The 24,419-nt window shown below is 41.3% G+C and overlaps 1 protein-coding gene across 13 annotated transcripts in view; it reads left to right on the top strand.

Moving 5' to 3' along the window:
* Positions 1-21,093, top strand: part of SEMA6D (semaphorin 6D) — a 214,092-nt gene extending 192,999 nt beyond the window's left edge. For 6 of the 13 annotated variants that reach the window (XM_061347379.1, XM_061347380.1, XM_061347384.1 and 3 more), the window contains 18 exons: positions 8,501-8,657; positions 9,023-9,134; positions 9,732-9,792; positions 9,895-9,957; positions 10,043-10,144; positions 10,365-10,455; positions 10,733-10,852; positions 11,297-11,385; positions 12,120-12,337; positions 12,446-12,577; positions 12,774-12,929; positions 13,011-13,184; positions 13,956-14,096; positions 14,198-14,275; positions 15,082-15,173; positions 15,507-15,563; positions 17,374-17,541; positions 19,581-21,093. In XM_061347379.1, coding sequence (XP_061203363.1) covers positions 8,549-8,657; positions 9,023-9,134; positions 9,732-9,792; positions 9,895-9,957; positions 10,043-10,144; positions 10,365-10,455; positions 10,733-10,852; positions 11,297-11,385; positions 12,120-12,337; positions 12,446-12,577; positions 12,774-12,929; positions 13,011-13,184; positions 13,956-14,096; positions 14,198-14,275; positions 15,082-15,173; positions 15,507-15,563; positions 17,374-17,541; positions 19,581-20,884 — 3,267 coding nt within the window. In that variant the 5' untranslated portion in view covers positions 8,501-8,548 and the 3' untranslated portion in view covers positions 20,885-21,093. The remainder of the gene's footprint in view (positions 1-8,500; positions 8,658-9,022; positions 9,135-9,731; positions 9,793-9,894; positions 9,958-10,042; positions 10,145-10,364; positions 10,456-10,732; positions 10,853-11,296; positions 11,386-12,119; positions 12,338-12,445; positions 12,578-12,773; positions 12,930-13,010; positions 13,185-13,955; positions 14,097-14,197; positions 14,276-15,081; positions 15,174-15,506; positions 15,564-17,373; positions 17,542-19,580) is intronic. The other 7 variants (XM_061347385.1, XM_061347387.1, XM_061347389.1 and 4 more) reach the window with 7 other exon arrangements.
* Positions 21,094-24,419: the final 3,326 nt, after the last annotated feature.

The following is a 24,419-nucleotide window of genomic DNA, read 5'->3' as shown; positions in this document are numbered from 1 at the left end:
TCTCTATAAGCAGTATTCTTGTGGGCAAGGCTGGCTGACTGTTCCACTTCCGAGAATGGCATACTGATAACACTAGCACAGTGCTTAAGATGCTCTGATGTGTTCCTTGCCAGTTGATAGTCTTCCTCTGTCTCTCCCTTCGCATTTTCCAGCAGCCATTTACTTTCTCTTTGAAGTGAAAACAGGGGCAATGTGGCAGCCTTTACCCTAGCAGCAGCACTCAAGCCAGCAAGCCCCATGCTACAGCAAGGCACTGCGCTGAGATGCTGGAGGGGTGTTTATAGCAGGGGAGAGCAGTGGGTGGGGAAAAAAGGGTGCTTTCTGGAGTGAGGTTGACAGCAGTGTTGTCTAGGGCACAGCCTGTTGAATAGCAGATGTGCCCTCTCCACAGTACAGATACCTTTTTATTCCTTAAACTGTCCTGCTTGTTGGTGTCTATTCTTTCCCACCCCCCAAGCCTCCCTTCATTTCAAAACATCCCATTCACTTCATCCTGTAGGCAAACCCTGACCTCCTGGGCTTCAGCCAGGTCTAAAATGGGCAGTGCTTATCTCAGGGATCAGGGTTGGAACACTGCTCAAGGCAAAGGGTGCTTTCTCCACTGATAGAAGAGAGCAGGGCCCGCAGACAGGAGACCCAGGGGGGCTGCCACAGCTCACCATGGCTGTGGCGTCAGTTGGACTTGTGCAAGTTGTGTCTAAGACCTTTATTATGTCCTCGCCTGCAAATTCTGGTTTATACCTGCCCCAGAGCTGCCTTATCAGATGATGCCTAATCATGCTGAAATGAGTGGCAGTTTTGCTATGTAAATCATGGACTGCAGGATTGCAGGAAGAATACTTAGTTACTTCACTTATGGCACTCACCCATCTTTGTAGCTAACCCTCCTTGAGGGAGGAGAAGGTAATACTTTGGTCTAGGTTTTAGGCTTTCATTTGGCTGTTTCCTAACCTACATCTAAGCATTTATGTACTACTGCACATAATTAGATCTCTGCCGTCATGGCTTAAGAGTTCTCTCTAGTTTTCAGGATAAAAGTATTTTGGACTTAAAACCACTGTTGAAAGAAAGACCCCTCTGGCACAGCTGTGAGCTGAAGCATGCAGGAGTTCACCCTGATGAGGTACATCTGCTCAACCCAGCAGGGTGGCATGGCTTTCCTTGCATTGGGTCAGGGCAGGACCTCATGTTGCCTGTGGCCAGGAATTAGCAAAGGGTCAGTGCTGGGAGTATAGAATAAAGCCTGCACCAGTCCTTGGACACTTCCACAAATAAAGTTAGCATTTTCTAGGGCAGTCTCAGCTGGGCATGAGCGGTTTGAATTAATAAAATGCAGGCTTGCTAAAATGGTGAATCCAGAGCACTGCTTACATTAAACTTCCTTGCACCGATAGCTCAACCCTGGCAAACTTTCAAGGGGAGCATGTGCTGCAGGGGCTTTGTAAAACAGAACAGATTTGACCAGGGATGTGGCTGAAATTAAAGGTTGGCTTCAGCTGGAGGACTTCTGTATCTCCCTGGTAAGAGAAGGTAGTTAACATTGACTTTCAAAAGTTAACTTAAAATAAACATAATTGAAGCAATCACAGTTTGCTCAGCATTTTATTTCCTTTCCTGCTGAAACTACCTTGTGCTCAAGTAAATTTTTGATCACAGTAGAATTTAGCCTTCAAAGTGCATCTAATCAGCCACTAAACACTTGCATCATTAAAAATCACCCTATCCATTTTGCAGGCGTTCTGTCAGCTTGTTCTAGAGCAAGAGGGGTGCACTTTCTGTAATGCTGAAAGGCTGCAAACAACTGAAATGTAGCTAGCAGTGCCATAAGCCAATTAAGATGAAATCTGTGATATTCAGTGGTAGGGTTTCATCACTTTAATATTAAACTATCTTTTTTGCTTAGGCATAGATCAAGAGGTGTTAATGCGGAATCCTTAGAAGAAGTCAAGTATTATCTTAAAATAACAGACCTGTTATTTGCACTTTCATGCTCAATTAATATCATGGCTCCAAATATCCTATGTGTTTTCTTCAGAGCAGCAGATTTTAAAGTTGCTTCAGAAAAAAAGGACGGCTGTGTACCTCTTAGAATCATAGAATCATAGAATAGTTAGGGTTGGAAAGGACCTTAAGATCATCCAGTTCCAACCCCCCTGCCATGGCCAGGGACACCTCACACTAAACCATCTCTCCCAAGGCTTCGTACCTCTTGGTACATAAATTTGAGTGTACCTTTATAGGACAGAAACAGTTCTTACAACATCATTTTGTATGAATAAATAGGTAGTTTCTAAAAGGGACTGCAAGAATTAAGTATGTGTCTTTTGTTATAACCACAAATATTTTCCTGTGTTATTTGGTAATTAGCTGAAGCAATCTGTCACCAACCTCCACAATATGGATTTATCACATCACAGACAATCGCTGAGATTTGAATGTACAGTAAACTTTTATGTCAGGCATTGCCTTCAGGAACTTCACTGAAGTCAGCCTTCATTAGAAGGAACACATTTGTGCTGGAATGCCATTTGAAAAAATAAAAACTAAAACGAAAATCACACTTGCATTGATGCTGGCTGCTGTACCCTTGTTTTGGGAGGGCTTACCACACTAAAGCTATTGCATCATTGGAAAACCTATGTATAGATATGACCTAAAATGGGAATCTCATCCCCTGCCTCTCATATGATAGATTTTTAAGGCAAGTGTTGCATTCTATGTGGAATACTTTCTGTCTTGTAAGCAAATTACCCATTATACCCATTTCACACAGTGAGACATACTAAAAAGGACCAAGACAAAAAAAAATAGAGGTAGCACAAAGAATTGTTTACTCCCTCTCTAGAGTTCATGCCACCAGACCCTGTGCCTTGCTGGTCCTGTATTCTGACTTGGGCTATAAGAAAATGCCACTTTTTCGGGTTTTGATTACCAAAACACACTTTGACCTGGTTCCCCCAGTGTTTGGCTCTACTGTAGAGTTATGTTACTTCGTGCACAGCAGGGGTAAAGTGCTATTGTGAGTGAATATTGTTGTGCATACATGGTTGCCAGTGCATGCATTTCTACAACAGGCCTAGGGCACCACTGAAGGTACCACCTTCGTATGTTTTCTTTGAAATGTTTTGTCTTCTGAGAAGACTGACTTGCTTGATGATCCAAAATTCAGCAATGGCCTACTTTTCTGTGCTGTACACTAGGGAAGTACAGCTCCTGCACCAGCACCTTACTGACAAGCTGGATTAGAAATTGAACTTCTCCCACCTGGTAGTAGTTACCATCAACGAGTAAATTCACGTGTGAATCCTTAGCCTTCTAAAGCAGAGTCACTGCCAACAGCCTTTTAACTTCATGAAACCCAGAATTTGAACCATATCCTTTTCAGCTAGTGTTTTTCAGCCTGCTGATAGTTGACCAGAAGTGATTTGTACATCAAAAGATAACTGCTGAGGCTATAGTAAACAGTATTTTTAACCCTTTTTACACTAGTCCTTTTTATCCCGCAAAAAAGGGGGCTGGAGCTGGTACTAAAACACAAGTAAGTTCCCATTTGGAAACTAACATAACTTTGGTTGCAAGTGAAATCTGTGACTTGCTCTAGCCCAGCCAAAAGATCTTTTGTTGTTTGAGTGGTCTTCTGGTTAAAGAGCTTCGAAGCACTAATTTGGCCAACTGCTCAGTGCCCTGAAGCCACTGCCCAGGGATGCACTGTGACCTTCACTGGGGGTTATCTCAAAGGCAGAGATGAGTGGAAGTTGTTGAGTGTTGCACAGGATCTGCTTTGCTCTGTCAGAAAGAGGATCTGAAGTCTCAGCTGTAGGTCCTGAGAAACTTCAGCATTTGTGAACAAGCAGCAGGAAAGGATGTTTTTAGTTTTTATTATTAGAGTGGTTTCATGCTCAAATTTTCAGGAGGTACCATCTCAGAAATGTACTGGTTGGTGCATTTGCACTAATTGGTGCCCTCAGGGAGCCATTTGCATGCAGGAAGGAGCAGAGGACAACAGGGATTTCCTCATCTGTCAAAGTCCAGTCACTTGGGATTGTGGGAAACCACATCACGTAAATTGACTAAGCTCAGCATATTATTAATCAATTCTGCCCGTCCCCCCTCAACGTTATTGTTAACATAAACCTCCAAGCACGGAGGAGACCCTTGATCTCACCTAACAGCCTGATTTTTGTCTTACGTTTGATGGAGATGGAAGGCAGTGTAGTCTTGTCATGTTACAGGCCTGCTTTTCAGCTTTTATTGTTGCAGCCATTTTCTCTTTTGCCTCACCAAGCTATCCACAAGTGAATTAACTTTGAGGATGTATCTTTTGTTCTGACCTATCTTGAACTTTAGCCTGGATTTACCATTCCACACTCCTGCCTGCCCTTAGCCTCTTGAGGAGCATTTGTGTTCAGGAGAGTTTTAAGATTATTTATTTATTTATTTATTTTAGTGACTAGAAGATACAAGAAGAATAGACTTGAAGCTATTTTATGTGTTGTTTCTCTCCAGCTGGCTGCATGCCCTTTCCCTTCCCCCCTCCTCTTTTACATGGCAGTGCACGGAAAGATGATTGATGGAGTGTCACCAGTGCGTTGTCAAAGGCTGGAGTAGATTAATGGGCAAGAAACAACAGCCTGTTCCCCTTCATGTGTGATTGTTTGAAGCCGGGCTCATATTTTAGCAGAAATGATGTCCTGCTTCTCTGGATTCCCCCAATCAGGAATTGAAGGATAGGATTTGTATCTGAGATTGAAAGGTGCCAGCCACAAAGAACCAGTTTATTACTTGGGACAACTGCCTGCCTTCCACTTGACCAACAGCACTCGCCCTGAAGCCTGTTCAGTCAGGCTGCTGCCCTCTTTATGGATGTGGATTTGTTCCAGCAGTTAACATTTATACCTCTGTTTCTTTGTACTTGCAGGCACAACTAGCTATGGCATAGACCAAATGGCCAGAAGATCTGTGGTCTGTTACTAGCTTCTCCACTTGGGCGACACTGGCCAATTTGCCTGTGCTCTAAGGAAGGAGCACGTATGACCCACGTATGCAGCTCAGAACCTTTGAAAAGGCTTTTTGGTGGTGGGCCTTGGTTACAAGTTCAGCTTTGATGTGTGCCTCAGTTCCCTGGCTGCAAAGCAGGGAGAGCAGTAGGGTAATTTCCAGACCTTACACTCCCCATGATTTGTTTTCTAGCTGAAGTGCTAGGAATGCAATTTATAAGAGAAATTAATCAAAGACCGGTTTGAATCCTGGCTGGGGAGAAATAATCAGACGCAGAGTATGATTGTTTTCTGGCTTTTCTTGAAGGTAGACACTGCCAGCATTTCATAATCTGCTATTCTGGTCCAAGCAGATACTTCAGCATTGTTATTTGTAGTCCCCAGTAGTGGCCTCCATTAGAAGGTTTGAATGTGGCAAGAATTATCTTTCACACAAGCCTATCTGTGCCTCCCAGAAGCATACACCTGGCTGTCATAAACCCCTGTTCCAGGGGCTAGATGGAAACCCATTTTCTGATTATCCAGGGAACAACTGTTCTTCCAAGTTCATTCTTTTTTCAATGGTTCTCAAGCCCGTGTCCAGCCAGCTAAAAGGTGCATTTAAATGCCTCTCAAAGCAGGTGCATTTTCTTTTCTTAATGTAGCTGGAAATCAGAGCTACTGTTCATTTTCTAGTACGATTGTAACAAGCAAAATAATAATGAATGTACTCCTTACCTGCCTGGTAAGAAGTGATTACCTGTGGTTTGCTGATCCAGCCTGGCGCTCTGTCTGCATTTCTTGTGTCATGACAAACGTCTTTGCTTCATGCAGATGCAGACATTTTCTTTGATAGAGACTTGTGACAGGTGCTGTGTAGTTAAAAGAGATTGCTGAACATAACTGCTCCCGCCTTTATGTCCTCAGAGTTCATCTCTGGAGCATATTCAGAGGTTTGAGGGGGTTCTGAGTGAGCTTGTTTCTGCTCTGGGTGCAGTCTCTAGGGAGATGCATCCTGTGGTTTTACATGTATATAACTATGTCTTGTTTTAGGCAGTGTGGTACACCCCTGCAATCTGACTCTAATTGAGAGAACTGATATTGTGTGTGTTTACCTGGCATTTCAGTCCCTTCTTTTTGGGTTTGTGACAGTTTGGGTTTAGGTCACAATTGTTCTGGCCAATATGCAGCAATTTGTCTTTTTATTCTCTGCAGCCGTTTCCTCACTGTAGGAGACAGTGTCTGCCTTTGTAAGGCAGGTTACATATAAGTTTCTATTTGTTGCCCTGGTGAATTCTTCCTAGATAGGATACTGGAAGGAAAGAGGAAGAAAAAAACTCCCAAATACATGCCCATGCTTGATACTGGCAGAACTTGTACGGTTTGGAGGCTGGGCGCGTTTTGCAGCCAGGCCAAGGGTCTCTGAGTCACGATGTGTGGGCCATGAACAGCCTCATCTTCTATGCTAACTAAGGCCTACATGGCTGGGAGAGCTTCTTGCTCTTTGGGCAATTTGTATTCATTTGTTCTCCAAGAAAACGAGGCTTCGGGGAGGACTTTCACTAAGCACCTTACAGATGTTGCTGTGCACTGCTTCAACGTACGGTTTATGTGCCTCCCCTGTCTGTTCTTTCAGTGGGACGGCAGTGGGTTGGCTATTTGGAGTCTGCTTTCCTTGGGAAAAAGGAAAAAGATTGTGTAACCGTTAATGATTTGTTATTGTGTCTGGGAGCCATTGTGCTGCAGGACTTTGTTCTAATGGTGCTTGCAGCAGAAAGAACAAATTTGACTAACTTTATTAATTCCAGTTTGGTTTAAGTTTGCTCATTAGTAATTTAACGCAGGATGCTTCAGCTGAAGAGGCCATGTCAGGATAAGGAAGAGCAGAGGGAAAGTGCCAGGAATCATTAGTGTTTATTAACCACTGCCCTCATCAGTCTTGACTAAGAGCACAGCCCATTCGTTCTGGACTGGTGGGCTGAGATACAGAAATATCAGTAACAGTGGAAAATGCTTCTTTTCAGGTCAGTCTGTAATGGACAGGCATTCAGACAACACCCCCATTGCCAGGGGTTATCAGCCTTTTAAGCTGGTCTCCTCACAGACCAGCCTGAACTGAGAGAGCTCAGCAGCCTTGTGGAAGGAAGAAGCCCTGTGCCTAGCTGAATATCAATTAACAAATGCAGTATTTTCATCCCCAGTAAACACAACTGAAAGGTCAAGTGTTGTTATGAAGGGGTTTTTTAAATTGCTTTTCAGATTATTAAATAACTAGTACTTATGTGCTTTGCTGGATCATGCCTGACACTTGTCCTGGCAACACGTACATCTTGCAGCCAGTCTTGAAACCTTCAAATGGAAAGGCATCTTTTTTTCTGTTTAGACAGAGTTTAATAACCGATTTCAGCAACTGCAAGGCGTTGAGCTGGTGACTCAAAGCTCTGACCTGTGAATCGGGGCTGAATGAATGCTTCCAAAAGGTTGGAGGAGGGAACAGTACTACATTTGCCAGGTTTCTAATGAGAAATATGACCCCTGCCCAGACCAGTTGTGGTCATTAAGGATTGCATTTCACTTTGAGATGTGTTTTCTTACATCCTACCCAAATTGCAACTTGAGTACATTCTTACAACTTACATTCTGCTCACTAAAATATCCCTGTGGTTTAATTGGAGAAGTTATGTTTCCCTTCCCCTCTAAAAAGCTTTGTTGTATAATGTTGCAGTGCTATCATAACATGTGCTGTATGATCTATAGAAGTGAAAGTCTCAGAAGTTGCTAGCTTTTTACAGTAGCAAATAGAGTAAAAGTGGCATCTTGGGAACCCAGTTCAGCCCCACTGGAGGCTCTTGCCACCCTTGCAAAGCACTGCAAGCACTGTCACACTGCAGAGGCAGCAGTTCTGCATTTACTTTACATATGTGTAAATCACTGCACAAGTCAAAGCATGGAATGTCTGGTCCTAGACAAGAGGTCTCTCTCACCATGAGCATGTTAGGGTTAGTATTATGATGGCACTGCTTGGAAAGAAGTAATAATTCTAAAACATGGCATGGATGTTGAGACAGATTGTGTGTGTCATGACGTTTTGTGGATAAGATTTAGGTATTTTATGGGGAAAGGGGTTTATTGGATGACATTCAGTGATAGAGGGGATGGAAAGAGATTGCAGTTTAATTAAAACTCTAATCCCAAGTTTGACAATTTTTCTTGCCAGGTCAGCAGCCTGCATGTTCTATTGGTGATTCCTGTGAATTAAATGGGCTGACAGTTGTCAGCTTCTTTGGAAATGCGTGTAAATCCAGCTAAAAATTAGCAAACATCAATATGTTTCAGAGCAGCTTTGAGTAGGCTGTGTCACGCAGTAGTTTTCCATCAGTGTACGTAGAGGAGCCTTTCGTAAGCACCAATTTAGTCCACTGCTGCCAGTGCTTAAATACAAAAGAAAAACCTTCTTCTGCAGTAGGAAGTCACATTTACTGTCCTGTGCTGCTGAAATCCATTGCCATATTCCTGTTTTGCAGGTAGTTAAACGGTGTTGCCCCAAAGGTAGTACTCAACTTCCACCAGCCATGAGGCTTCCTCTGCTTTGTGCCTCCATGATGCTGATGAGTCTGTCCCAGTGCCGGGCTGTCAGCTTCCCTGAAGATGAGGACCCTATTAATGTTGTTGACTACCACTGTAAGTACCCTGCAAATGGTGCTAGCCACTGTGGAAAAAGTTTTAATGTTTGGGTTTTTTTTACGTGGGAAGTTAAAAAAAAAAAGAAGTCTGCTTCCTTTGAAATTGCAGTGTGTTTACGGGCTTGTATCTTTAATAGAACACTTAATCATTTTCTTTAAAAAGCAATCAGAAATACAGCAATAACTTCAGGAAAAAGAACATTTGCTGACATTAGCCATCTTTTTCTCATTTATATTCAAGACATTACTCAAGGAATTTAGTTTAAACCCTTCTACACCTAGTATATACAGCTAATCAATGCCATATATTGATTCTTTAGCTCTATAATCCTGAGTGATGGTGTAGCCCATTTTTACTTGCAGATTCAAGGCAATATCCAGTATTTAGAGGACGCCCTTCAGGCAATGAATCTCAGCACAGGCTGGACTTCCAACTGATGTTGAAAATTCGAGACACACTTTATATCGCTGGCAGGTAATTTTCCTTCACTCAGTTCATTAGATGAAAATTCTTTTCTCTTCTGGTTTTGCATTTATGTGTAAAATTCATTTAGAAAAATCTGCAGAATAAGATAAATATTAGAATTGGGGAAGGACTTCCCAGAGAAATACTTCGTATCTACGGCCAGGGCGTGAAAATTGGATTTGAAGGCTGCAGTTACTGTAGTTATGCTAAAACCAATCATCAAATACTCTCTTCCCTCTTTCGTATTACTGCCCTGATGAAAACCTCTCCTGATCATTTTAAACTTGAACTGACACATTCAGATGTAGGAAGTGAGGATACAACACTTGAATATTTACAGTCTGGGTTAGTCTTCAACAGAATGGAAAGACAGAGGTGGATGACTGGACACTCAGGTGCTATCTAAGGACCACACCAATAAAAAAATCAAAGCCACCCCATGTTGCCCGTGACCAACCTTCTCCAATTGGTATTAAACACAGAAAATCCCTAAGCATTTTGTAAAGTTTCTGTTCTAACAAAACACTCTAAAAATAGAGGTAGTATGTAAAAAAAATAAGGCCAGTGAATTAAATAATTTACATGTGTCTTTCTACTTGCAAACAGGGACCAAGTTTACACTGTAAACTTAAATGAAGTTCCAAAATTGGAAGTTACCCCAAGCAAGGTGAGTAGATGCAGGAGCTGGCAAGGGAGAGGTATTTCTTTTGGATTTACTTTTTTTTTGTGGAAAGGAAGTCGAATGTTCTTTTCTGGTTTTCTTCAACAGAAATTAACATGGAGGTCCAGGCAGCAGGACCGAGAGAACTGTGCTATGAAAGGCAAACACAAAGTAAGCTTAGCATATAATATTATAGAAAAACAACACTAATATGTATTGTGAAGTCTGCAATTAATACATCTTACTCTCTTTTCAGGATGAATGCCATAACTTCATTAAAGTCTTTGTTCCAAGAAATGATGAGATGGTGTTTGTCTGTGGAACAAATGCATTTAACCCTATGTGCAGATACTATCGGGTAAGAATATTGAAATTGTCATTAATCCATTAGTGGGTTTGCTGGCACTAATCATGCTATAGCAAACACATCCAGTGTGATTGGAGAGTGCTTCAAGGTGAAATAAAAACAGACAGAAGCCAATGTGCTGAATTAAGTGTTGTGAAAAGACAATGTTATGCTATTGTGCCAGTGTACAAAATAGAAATGACACTATCACCCATTTATTTTTCTTCTCTAGCTGAATACCTTGGAGTATGATGGGGAGGAAATTAGTGGTTTGGCAAGATGCCCATTTGATGCCAGACAAACCAATGTCGCCCTTTTTGCTGGTAAGAACTCTTGCTTGTAATGAGCCTAAATGATTAATGGCACCGAAGGAGCCAGAGAGCTTTTAAAGAGAGCACAGGAAAGCTAAAGGTGTCATGGTGCCCCTGTTCTTAAATTTTTTAAAGGGCCTCCAAAGGATTAGAAGCTGACCTGCTAATAAATAGGTTGCAGCAATTTGGGGAAGAGCCGCAGTAAAGAAATGGGGAAAAATACAGGCTGGTCAGAATTCTGCAGATTATGGAAGGCCTCTTAATACCAGGTTCTCAACTTCTATTTTAGATGGAAAATTGTATTCGGCAACAGTAGCAGATTTCCTGGCAAGTGATGCTGTTATTTATCGCAGCATGGGGGATGGATCTGCCCTAAGAACAATAAAGTATGATTCCAAATGGATAAAAGGTAATTTGGGGGAGTATTTTCCCATACACATGGCAAATGCCATTTCGGTGGCGCAGAGGGTCAGTGTGCTTTACACATATGTCACGACGACAGCATAATGCAGCTTTCAGTAGAGTGTGATTACAATAAAAAAGCAGTTTAATACAAATGAAGCCAAATTCTTCTTAAATGCATCAATGGATGAATCTGCAGTAACAAAATACCTCAACTGAAATGCAATTTCGGTGAGCCCTTTTTACAGTCCATTAGCTAACATTAAAGATTTCAAGTCCATTTAAGCTCTAGCGCACCCATGTTTGTATATCCTGAAGTGTCTGGAAGGCTGGAACTCATGTTAGCTGGTATGGAGCTGTGAAGAAGCTGCCAAGTCACATAGCATAGTCGGTGTTATATGCCCATTGAGAATTTCCTTGGAGTAACTTGCCTCCTTGCTCTTTCTTACAGAACCGCACTTCCTCCATGCCATCGAATACGGGAACTATGTTTATTTCTTCTTCCGAGAAATTGCTGTAGAGCACAATAATTTAGGCAAGGTGGGTATCGTCACAGCGAGCTGTCAGGTAGCCATGAGTCATAGCAGGATCAGCCATTCTAAAGCAGCAGCAGTAACAAGCACAGTTTACAATACAAAGTAGGGACTAGTACAAAGTCCACACAGTTTTCCCATCATTATAATTGGGGGGGGGGGGCGGGGAAACAGAAAGAACAATGTGTTCTTCAACCAAAAAGTTGTCTCTGTTCTCTCTGCCTCAGTGGTAGGCAAGATCATGACAGGTATCTTCTAGTGTTGCTGTTAACACTTGTTGCAAGTCATGGAAAATTCAAGGAGATTTTTTCTCATGCTTATTAAAGAAACAAAAGAAAACAATGCAAAAGAAGACTTTCAAAGATGTTGTCCTAATGTCCCTGCATACTGAATAATTCAGTCATGCCAGTACAGAGTATAATACCTATGCCTCACCATGGAAAGATATTCTATAATAAATTATTAAATCCTTTACACATGGTTAATCAAAGTCTTTAAGTCTCACACACAGTATGATTTTGAAGGGGAAAAAAAGGTGGGTACAAGCTGCAGAGCTGCATTTGCTTGGTGATACATTAAGATGCCTGTGCGCTATGAGCTAAACATCCTTTCTGTGCAGATAAATGGCAGCTTCTTGTTAACAAAATTATCTTTGGTTTATTAACAGCTCAGCAACAAGCACTGTTTTCCTTGCTTCTCTCAAGCCTTTCTCTGTTTTCCTTTTTTGTTTTCCCTTGACAGGCTGTGTATTCCCGTGTGGCTCGAATATGCAAAAATGACATGGGGGGGTCCCAGAGAGTCCTGGAGAAACACTGGACATCCTTCCTGAAAGCTCGGCTCAACTGCTCGGTTCCCGGGGATTCATTTTTCTACTTTGATGTTCTGCAGTCTATCACAGACATAATAGAAATCAATGGAGTCCCCACGGTTGTTGGTGTATTCACCACACAGCTTAACAGGTGAGCGGTGAGCAACCTGACATCAAAGGTAGCTCTCTGGTTCTCTCTTACCCTGAGATTGGTGCCATTGTAGTCTGAGCCTTTGCAACTGTTTGTCTGATTTTGCAGCATCCCTGGTTCAGCCGTGTGTGCTTTCAGCATGGATGACATCGAGAAAGTCTTCAAAGGGAGATTTAAAGAACAAAAGACTCCTGACTCTGTTTGGACAGCTGTACCTGAAGACAAAGTACCAAAGCCAAGGTAAAAGGTTCTTAGTCATGAGGATGTAATACTGTTCTTGTAAAGAGCTACCTTAAATCAGGTGCACTCTTCAGTGTCTTGTCAGATGAGAACCAAAGTAGAGCTTAACACTTCAGCCATAAGGATGCTCATTAGCAGGCTGCCTTCTCTCATTAACCAAAATACCAAGAGGAAAACAATGTTGTTCTCCTTTCAGACCTGGCTGCTGTGCAAAACATGGCCTAGCAGAGGCTTACAAAACCTCCATTGATTTCCCAGATGAAACCCTCTCCTTCATCAAATCTCATCCTTTGATGGATTCAGCTGTTCCCTCGATCATTGAGGAGCCCTGGTTTACCAAAACACGTGTCAGGTATAAACACTGTTCAAAAGTAACATGTGAAAAGGAAAACAAAAAACATTCCATTAATGATGTGCCGTTTGCTCTTGATAGATACAGATTGACAGCAATTGCTGTAGACCATGCTGCTGGACCCTACCAGAACTACACAGTCATATTTGTTGGCTCTGAAGCAGGAGTAGTACTTAAAATCTTGGCAAAGACCAGGCCTTTCTCTTTAAATGACAGTGTATTGCTGGAAGAGATTGAAGCCTATAATCATGCAAAGTAAGTATTACCAGGACACCGAAGCTCTTCATCTAGTCCTTGGTACCTAGCTAAAAGAAATTATGGTAAACAAAAACCAACTCCCCATTGCCAACATCGCCACTTGTTTGTCATTCCACTGTGTTCCTCATGTTGAATAACCTGAAAATAGTTGGTCACTTGCCATCTTGCATGGGTTGAAAGAGCAACCTAATTCCACTCAAGTGACGTCACTGATACAGTCTAATTCTCCTGTAAATAGGTACACTTTTTCCTGAATATGAAACGTCAGAACTACCTGCTGCAGTGAAAAGAAATGATGTGAGCTTATCTTGAGGGTTTCTCAAGGGTGACCAACAATGTATAAACTACATCTAATCATTGTAAACTTGTTCTGATGCAAAGAACTTAGGAATGGAAGCATTCCAATTAGACTCTACAGGTGTCCAGTGCAAGATTCCTGTTCTGCTCTGTTGAGATATTTATGCCAACTGAGAGAACAAAGAGAATGGATTAGGATTTTTTTTCCTATGTAGTTCAGCAAACGTGTCACCTAGCTGTAAATAGGAGCCAGAAGCTGCCATTTGATAACCCACAGGTTTGTTTAAAAATCACTCAGCAAAGACTAACAAGTTACATTTATATGTGTGTGTGTATATATATATATATATATATATATATAAAGTCTCTTGAGTATCTGCACAGACAGTAAATAAAATGTTTACAGTGTAAGTGCCACACAAAGAACTACAGTTACTAAAATAATGGCCTCCCATTATTTTTGCTGGGCAGGTGTAATGCTGAGAGCGAGGAGGACAGAAGAGTCATTGCCCTTCAGTTGGATAGAGACCACCATGCTCTGTTCGTGGCGTTCTCCAGCTGCGTCATTAGAATTCCTCTGAGCCGGTGTGAGCGTCATGGGTCATGTAAAAAGTACGGCCCCGTTCCCAAACTCCCCCTTAAAGGAAGGGCACCAACATCTCTTGGGAAGGAAGTAAAAAATGCATGATTTTTTGGGGTTTTTCTTTTGCAAGGGCATGTATTGCTTCACGAGACCCGTACTGTGGCTGGTTAGACCATGAGGCATGTGGAAGAGTGACACCAGGCATGCCGTAAGTACTGCTTTCCACATTAGCTCAGCACCTCCATACGCTTTATAGACCACACAAGCTCTTATCCTATGGCTGTTCCCTTGCACTCACTTAATAAATCTGTATTTTTTTAAAGATGTTTTTTCAGTGTATGGTATATGTAGGATAACAGAATGCTAAAGTCTGACCCAATTCTGCAATCTCTAGGTGAAAACTTGCTTTCAGGGTGAGGTTTACATGTGTGAGGGAGGACAAGCAGACCTGTAGGAAGAGTGTTGGAAGCAGGAAGGCAAGAAATTGCTGCCTGCAAACCTGAGCAGCTCAGGGAGCACAATACACAGTCTCCCCTCCCAGGCGTGCTCACAGCCAGGGCACAGTCAATTGCAAGTATGAAAGCACAGGATTCACAGTGGGAAGAGAGTAAGATTTGCCTCCACGATGGAGCTTGGGTGATATATATGCATGCCAAAGGCATTTTGCACAAATCAAGTCTGTAATATACAGTGCATTAGCAGCTGTACTTAAAAAGAGGCCTTTGTAGCAAGCCAGTGCAAACTTTTAACTAGTATAATTGGATGGTTGTATCTAAAACCGAGCATGCCCAATATAGAAATTGCTGAAGAAGGGGAATTTTTTCCCCATTATTTTCTTATTTATTTCCTGGCATAAGCACATATAGAGTTTTAAAGCCTGGTTATAACTAACTTGTGCATTTTGTAAAACACTTCTTTGGGCCATACACTGGCTCTTGTTCTTGTTTCCATTTGCTGCTTCCAGAAAAAGAAAAAAATCACGCTTTGTTTCCCTACTGATACTGTTAATTGCAGGTTCTCTTTGTTTGTTTCATACAACCACAGCACCGGAGGATATGTACAAGATGTCGAATACGGCAACACAGCCCAGCTTGGGGACTGCCACGGTAAGGCACAGTCATTGCTGCTCCTCTGCGATGTCTCGACAGTAGTCTGTGGCCACACCTCACTGTGGATGTTAAATTTATGATGAGCTTTTCAGTAAGATGATGAACATATCACTGTGATTGTTCACAAAGCTGAGCCTTTTGGTCCTGGGTGGCAGAGTTTTGTCTTTCCTTCGCCAGTTTACAGCTATTTGGGGTCTGCAGCAAAGTACTGAAGAATTTCTTTTTGTAAGCAGTAATATTTTAGTTCTTATTTTCCATTACTCAGGTTTGAGATCTTTTGCTTTCTTTTTGTTACTTTTTACTGATTACTTGTTCCTTTAATTCTTTTAGAAATTTTGCCTACTACAGCTACACCAGATTACAAAATATTTGGCGACCCAACATCTGGTTAGTTTTTTTTAATTTTTTTGAATTAATGACCTTTACTTTCCTTCAGTTCAGCATTTTCAGCCCTTTTTTCCTTCCTTTTGCACAGTTGGCAATCCTCCATTTTTGTGCTTTTACTCATGTTCCCACTGATGGTAAAGATAGTCAGACTCTTCTCACTCAGCACTTCACCCTGTGTAGCTGCATGTTAACAGCTCATTATTTATTGGGACATCTTTTATTAAAGAGCTTGATTAACATAGATGACATCTTCACTGCTCGAAAGTCCACTAAGCTTTACTCTTTATCCCCAGCCATGCATTTGTGAATGCCCCTATTGGTCATCTCTAGTAGATGAATGGCAGAACTTCATCATCTTCCTCCTTGCCTCTCCTTTCCTCTTTGCCGTTGTTCCCAGCAAGCTTTTTGCACAAATACGCATTTCCTACAATGTGTATTTCTATATTTTTGAGATGTTTTAAGTAGCTTATGCTAATGGAAAAATTTAACATCACAAACTGTGTAGCTGAATGAGGACTTGAGTAGACAAAGGTGGCTTACAAAAAAATGTATGCATTATTGTCAGATGGACTTTCACATCTTTTCCTCCTTCAGTGGTTTTCAAATGGTGTTTTCACTGTCAGCCCCTGATGTGAAGGGAGGCAGGACCCAGTACTTCTCCACTGAACTCAAAAAAGCAGAACCTGTGTTGACTTCAACAGGAGCAAGACTGAGCTCTTATTTTCCAGTCTTTGCTCCTTGGAACTTGGGTCTCTGCTTTTAAACCAGGTGCACGTTTCTGACTGACAAATATGAAAACAATGTGTTTGTACATTAAATTGGTAAGAGTGCAGCAAGAACAAGAACGCCGTTTTATATTTTGGTTTGTGATATTTGCACTTCTGTAACTTCATAAGAAGTAATGCTTGAGACAAATATTTTCCAGATATATTTACCCATACTGTAAGTTAGGGACTCACTTAGGAAAGCAAAATAAACCAAAACTGTTGCATGGAAATGCTGCCCTGCTTGCACAAGTGTTTATCAGCTGAATTTTCAAAGTGATATTTTAGGACACAGATACAACTGAGCATTGTTTCAAGTAAGTAAGTGTGCTTTTGAAGTACATTTCTCAGTCAGATCTCGAGCCATAGGCATTCATGCCTAAACCTGCTGGGACAATGAACACAAAGTAGTTGAGTGTGCAAAGCAGACTTTGGATTGTAACCCCAGTTTGATGTGTTTCCTCCTCACGTGCATTTTCAAGTAGGCCGTGGTGATTCTGTTCCGCAAATGTACTACAGAGGAGCTAGAATCTATGCAACATTGTTCCTTAGGAACCATTACAAAACAGGGGTTAAAACATTCCTTTCATCCCCACCTGTAGAAACGGCTTATTCAGCAGTTCCTGGTATAACCTAATAGCGCTACTGGAGCTGATCTGGTTTCTCAGGAGTAACCTGTCAGGAGCGTGGATCTTTCCAAGTAACTTTTTTTTTCTGATGTTTAGAAGGCAGCCAAGTGCATTGTCTCCAGCGAGGAACATGGCAATTAAATAGAATAAGTTGTGCTTTTCACCTGCACCAGTTGCTTACTTTAACTTTTGCACTGCTTTCGTGTTTGACTTCTGGCTTTTTTTGGCTAGCAGCTGTTGATGTTTTAATGTATTTTTTTTGTGTTGAAGCAATTGATTTTGATCAGCCCTCTGTACCTCTGCAGAGTGTAGGGGGTCACGTTTTGCTCTGACTTGTAACTCCCTTTACATACTGTCTCCAGCTATAGCTTAGATGTGCCATGAAACACGTTAATAAAAATCTGTTTGCCACCACAGACATGAAGTTCTCCTCAGCTTCCATTACCACAATGGCAAGTATCCCAGTTATATCACCCAAAGTGATTGGTTCCTGGAAACCTAAAGTGACTGGCTCTCGGAAATTTGTAGTTCAAGATGACCCAAACACTTCTGATTATTCTGATCCATTATCAGGTGTCCCAAAGGGTAAGGCCTTACCAGGGAATACATTGCAGCTGAACGGAAACCTGATAGTCTCAGCATTGTCTAAGGCTAAAATGTAATAGCCATGATTGTTAGTCTATACTTTACACCCATTTCCTGTGAATATGCAGACAGTGCAATCATGTTTTTCTTACCTACTTACCTCGTGTACAAAGCGCTGCTTAGATCTTATAATGGGAAATACAGATAATAAGCTCAGCCTTTTATTCCTGGGGTGCTCCAAAGCTCCCATTAAAATCAGTAGGAGTTCTGGATGCATTAAAAAAAATTACATTCAAGACTTTCTCTGCAGCTCTGATGGTTGTTTTCAGACCAGTCCTGTTTGGATAAGACTATTGGTGCTCATGAATGGTTGCTTACAAGAGCTTAAGGGAGGGTTGGTTCTTTGGTTGGTTTGGAGTGGCAGAACAGAAAACAAAAGCACAGGTCCATGGGAGATCCATGCATTAAATGGGGTGCATCCCAAACTCTGCCTGCCTGCACCACCTTTCTGAAGAACATGGGCCAGATCTGAGTAAGCCTGTGCTGAAATTTTAAGCTGTGGCTATGAGCATCCTTTTACAGATGATCTCAGTACATAGTGAGACACACACAGGTTTTAACCTGAACATAAGAAGAAGCATATTCTGCTTATAACTCATCTTTCTGCAGGCATTCTTTCAGCTAAGTGAACCTTTGATTAGGCTCTTTCAGCAACAGGGGGTTTAATTCAGCAGGACTACTGCAGTCAACCAAAGAATCAAGAAGCTTCCACTCCAATAACAAAAACTTAACCCAAGTCTTCATCAGTACACAGCATAGCCAGGTGACAGACATGTTTGCACAATTCTGTATTTACTGCAAATCTCACCAGCCAAAACCCATTTGTGTTTTATTACCATTCACCAAAACATATCAGGTTTCCTGTCAGCCATTCTGGCAGTGCATTTGTCATTTTAATTTGTTGCAGTTATTTTCCATTTTGCTTTAAGTTTTTGTTATCATTTGCTCTCCTGTCATAGCTAATAGTGAACTTTATTCATGTTTTCTTTCTTCTGCACTGTGCCATTAAAACCTATAACCCTGAACATGAACAATGTTCAAAGGCCTTGCCTGTAACAAAAGTGAAGCTGTTCCTTCCTCTTGCTCTTTCATTTTAACATGCCTTGGGATAGTTAGCAGAATTACTTCCATTAAAAACTAACATTGTCTTAGTTGCAAGATGTCTGTGGTTGCTTTAAAAAATCTCAGAAAACAAAGGGAGCTTGTTAATACACAAATAAAAAACTAATCTAGTATTCAAGTTTTTGGTCTAAGCTAAAAGTTTTCTAAATTTTAACATTCTCTAATAATTTAACCTTGCAATTTGGGGGTTTTTAATGTTATACAAATATTTATGTTCATTATTGACTAAAAAGAAAAATTAGTGCTCTAATAATCTGGAACTTCCACAGTTGCACATTTATGTAATGCAAGGTGTGCCACTCCAAGACTAGCAAACTCTGGCCGGGTTAGTTCACAAGTTCTACACTGTAGTAGATTAACATGGTTATCACTATGCAATATATACATGATAGAGTTTTACACAACATTTACATAATCCTATCTCTCTTGCTACTGATTTATGAGTTGAGCAGAAACTTGAGCAAGAAATCCATCCACAAGTTACTGTTTTCTGGCCCAGTAGCACCTTCCAACCTCAATTTTCCAGATGAAATCATTAATGTTAATAGCATACAGGCCCCTATTTGTGAGCCTTAAAGAAAATTTGGGGACAGGCTAAACAGAAACTCATACAAGGAGAGAAGTTTGGACAAGAATTTCGTATTATAAAAGAAAATGGTCAGTCTTTGTTTAGACTGGTCAATGCTCACACATTTTTATTTAGAAAAGTATTTGCATTCAGCAGAGCAGGATCCAGCTGAGTTACACAGAGCACTTACAAACACTTCATAGACACAGCCCTGAGGGAGGCTACATCCTTCTCAATGTATCCCTATGAACTGCGTGTAGATTTATGATATACTGCGTGTCTTTTGCAGGTGTAAGGTGGGAAGTACAATCAGGAGAGTCCAACCAAATGGTGCATATGAATGTCCTTATCACTTGTGTCTTTGCTGCTTTTGTCCTGGGAGCCTTTATTGCGGGAGTGGCCGTTTACTGTTACCGGGATATATTTGTGCGGAAATCCAGAAAAATACACAAAGATGCAGAATCTGCTCAGTCCTGTACTGACTCCAGTGGGAGCTTTGCTAAACTGAATGGGCTCTTTGATAGTCCTGTTAAGGAGTATCAACAAAACATTGATTCCCCTAAACTTTACACAAACCTGTTGACTAGCAGGAAGGAGTTGCCACCAAACGGTGATACAAAGGCCATGATGATGGACCACAGAGGCCAGCCTCCGGAATTAGCTGCGCTTCCAACTCCTGAATCTACCCCAGTTCTTCAACAAAAGACTCTGCAGGCTATGAAGAGTCAGTCGGACAAAGCACTTGGTAACCTCAATGCTTCACGAAAGGAAACGCCGCTAAAAAGCCCTCAGTTTTTTCCTTCCAGTCCTCCACCGCACTCTCCTCTAAGTCACGGACATATCCCTAGTGCTATTGTTCTTCCCAATGCTACCCATGATTACAATACATCTTTCTCAAATTCTAATGCACACAAGGCAGACAAAAAGATGCAGCATATTGATCACCCACTTACAAAACCATCCAGCAAAAGAGACCACAGGAGATCTGTTGATTCCAGGAACACCCTGAATGATTTTCTGAAACACTTAAATGAAACTACTGGTAATCCTAAAGCAATTATGGGAGATATTCAAGTGGCCCACCAGACTTTAATGTTGGATCCAATGGGAAATATGTCCGAGATCCCACCTAAGGTTCCCAACAGGGAGGCATCTTTATACTCTCCTCCATCAACTCTTCCACGAAACAGCCCCACAAAACGAGTGGATGTTCCCACCACTCCTGGAGTACCAATGACCTCCTTGGAAAGGCAGAGAGGTTATCACAAAAATTCTTCACAGAGGCATTCAATATCTGCCCTTCCTAAAAACTTAAACTCACCTAATGGTGTTTTGTTATCCAGACAGCCTAGTATTAATCGTGGGGGGTACATACCTCCCACAGCAGGCACAAAGATGGACTACATGCAAGGGACGCCTGTCAGCGTTCACCTCCAGCCTTCCTTGTCCAGGCAAAGCAGTTACACGAGCAACGGCACCCTTCCTCGTACAGGCATAAAGAGGACATCCTCCTTAAAACCCGATGTGCCACCAAAACCCTCATTCGTTCCCCAAACAACTTCAGTCAGACCACTGAACAAGTACAGTTACTAGGACATGTCTGTGCTAAAAATGAGTGTGGCGTTGACCTGTACAGGTTGTGAGATGATGTTGTGGTAGACACAGGAGACAGAGACTTGCTTGTTATTACAGAGAACAAAGTGGCCAAAGAAACTGTCTTTACTTCAGCAACATTTGTGTCTTGCCACATGTAGCTATAGCAAGACTCCGCGTACTTGCTAAGAGCAAACACAAAAAACAAAGGAAAGTGCTGGTCATTACATTTCTTTTGTTTGGAGCTAAGGAGACATGTAGCACAATGGGGTGGGGGCTACTTTACTGTTCTGAATAGCTAAAAAAGTTACTGGGAAAAAATCAGTAAGCAAATACTTGAAAAATGGGTTCCATTTTAGACTGCCATTAAGCGTGGTCCTTCCCATTAAATGTGAACGTTTTACTATGTATGCATTCACCTTGCCTCTTGCACAAATGTCAGAAAACGGTAATATCTCAACGACTATCTGGGTTAACAATCAATTTCCTGGAATTCAGTCTCTGGCCCAACTGTAGCATTATTATTTTTTTCTCTCCATGTGTGTGGCATTTTGTTTGTGCCACAGATAAAGCTGTGCGTGTGTGTGGATGTGCGTGTGTACTGTACACACTAGGATGTACTTAGATTCCCATTGCATCTTTTATGCTATGGAATTGTTTACATTGAGCATGACTGAACAAACAGATGACTCTGCCTTCTGCAGCCCGTTGGGTTCCGTTTGGAGACAGCTAAGGACGAACTGCGCATCTCTGCCAACCTTCTGAACACTACCGCCTCGATGAGCTAGTCACCCAGTGAAAGAGCGCAGATTGTTTAATTCTTCATAACTCTGTTATGCTGCTATTGATTCAGAGCTGTGCATTTCAAATCTAGTGGTTTGGGCTGGAGCGGAGGAGTCGTGCTGTGTTTCCACAGTGCCTCCGTCCAGTACCTGGCCACTGTGAACCTGTGACCCTGTACTTCTCATTGAGGGCAGCTAATAATCAATCCACTCAGCAAAGGCCTGTGTAGCTAGAGAAGGTTATGTTTTTGTTGCATTTAATAATGCCCTACACGCTGATAGACTCTTGTCAATAAAAAAGAAGAAACATTAATTGGCCTGGCAGAAGCAGTCTGTGAAAACTCAACAGTAGTGCAATCAATTCGTTTTTGTTGTGTAATGTAAGGTTGTTTTTTTTTTTCCAAAGTCATGCAGGTAATGACAATATTCTGTAAATATTATGTGTGAGTTTACCTGAATCTGTGCATTTTGTGCCTTATTCATGCAAATGATAAAAGTACTAAAAAAATAAATGAATCTGTCCAGTGTTCTCACTATAGCACATATCTCCCGAGTGCCAGTTGTAAAACCTCTCAACAGCACCCCAAAAAAAAAAAGAAAGATAAAAAGCAAGAATAATTAATGGTAACGAAAGGCAGCCTACAGTCCAAGAAGACAGCAGCATTAAATCACCTTACCATGATAAACATTCTACTCCAGCTCTCTGAAGGATCAAACACATATAATGTGAAATCAAATGAGGTTTCTAGGGTAATGGAACACCTGCTAAAGTTGTGTAAGCTATTTAGTAGGTTTTGCAGTATCCACTTGCAGCTGATGTTCAACACAGATGGCTATTTTAGCTTGCAAACTACACACTACCACATTGTTTATTGAACATAACTATAGAAATAACCACGGCAGAATTCATGAATTCATGAATTAGCAGGACAAATAACTGCAATGGGTTTCAGAGACGGTGGAGATTTATATTATGTGTTCAAGGGGGAGGAAAGGTTAGCCACTGAAGAGAGGATCTCTGTTACAGAACAAAGAATAGAGGATAGAAGTAGTCATTTTTTTCTTGTAAGGCTGTAAGGGACATTTATTTCCCGAGACCTCTGGATCCAAAAATCAACGATCTCTCTTCCTAAACACTTCTGTCCTGCAACTAAAACACTACAGATTAATAACTATTAAAAATGTACTTGGTTGTCAAAAGACACAAACTGATCTGAATTCACTTTACAAATATTAATACAGACTTGTGTGAAACCGAACAATAAATGTATGTGAACCCTGATAACCTCCTGTAACATTGTGCTGCCTTGTAGATGGTAATGTGAGTTCTCTCAGTATTTATGTTGAAATTTCTAACATTCAACCTAGTCCTTATTCTGTTAATTTAATAATAAAAGATGCTTTATCCATTTGTGCAAAGGTAAACGCAGATTGTATCTTTTTTAATGGTACGGCATAAAAAAAGTAACCCTTAAATGAAGCTGCTCTATACTATAGAGTACTTTAACATGTATAGATATCTTGTAAACTTGTATTGTGGATGTGTAAATAATACGTTCTTTGGGTTTTTAACACCGCATGTAAAGTCAAAATAAAATATTCCAATGTACTCAGTGTCCGATTTCATTATTAGTGAAGCTGGTTTTGTTGGGATGACAATGGAGAAGCTCTACCTGCCTTTGGTAGCTGTGTGACTGGGGCACAGGAACATCCTCTCATAGGCCTCTCCAGGCACTTGCAGAGGTGGGCAGCGATGCGCACAGTGGTACTGCCTTTTCCCTGCAACCACGTGCTGCCATGTGTGGCCTCGAGGAACTGTCTGTAGGTGACTTTCGGCCTCCTGCATTAAGTATAAAATGTCAAAGTAACCGGCATGCAGTCAGGGTGTAGCATAGCATCAGGGGTGCCAAATAATACACTGAGCAGAGCACATGCCTGGTAGGACACCTCTATTGGAGCTTGAGCCAGGTGTCAGATGGGTTCCGGTCCCTGCAAACCTTTCTTGTTAAGGTTAGAAAAATACCAATTTTGTGCAAATACAGTACAGTTTGGATAGAGGATCATGTGCTCCTTCTAACATATAGGCTACAAAAAGAGATAATTCCTCGCCAAATTAATTGCAGACCCTGAGCATTCCTAAACACTTAACTAATGCTTGATAACTGAAATTCACGTTTCAGGCAGACAATAAACCCCAACAGAAATACACATGCCATAGACTGAGCATGTGCCAACATCACACGTAATTTTAAAATAATCAGGGCAATTTAGGCTCAAAACAAATATAATGTATTCTTTTAATTAAAAGTTGATTTTAGATAATGGATAAAAATGATTTATTATGAGATGATGCTGTCAAGATAGTAATAATTTGAAATTACAGTGCATGTTTTAACAATATAATGGCATCCAGTTGTAGCTTACAAAAAATATGCATATATAGCTTTTAAAGGGAAAAGAAACATAGAGCTAAAAAAAACCCCACCACCAAACCCCAGACCTATAATGTGTATTTTTTCTAGTGCAAAAACAAGTTTCAATTTATTTTTATTGGGGCGGGGGGGGGGGGGGAAAGAAGAGTACTATTAATGTCTTTAAATATCAACCTTACATATGCTTCTGTGTATGAACTGAAGAGCTATTGCTGTCATATGCTGCAAACCTGTGCTGCTTTTCCACATCAAAATTAGCCATGCCTGTGCCATGAAAGTGTCAGCCATAAAGCTATCAGGGTTCCCCCTGGGAAGGGGCAG

Source organism: Neopsephotus bourkii, unplaced genomic scaffold (genome assembly GCF_033783945.1).
Source record: "Neopsephotus bourkii isolate Nb327-2 ecotype Australia unplaced genomic scaffold, CSIRO-AGI_Nbou_v1 NB_318, whole genome shotgun sequence".
NCBI classification, from domain to species: domain Eukaryota; kingdom Metazoa; phylum Chordata; class Aves; order Psittaciformes; family Psittacidae; genus Neopsephotus; species Neopsephotus bourkii.
This window is presented reverse-complemented; position numbering and strand designations above follow the sequence as displayed.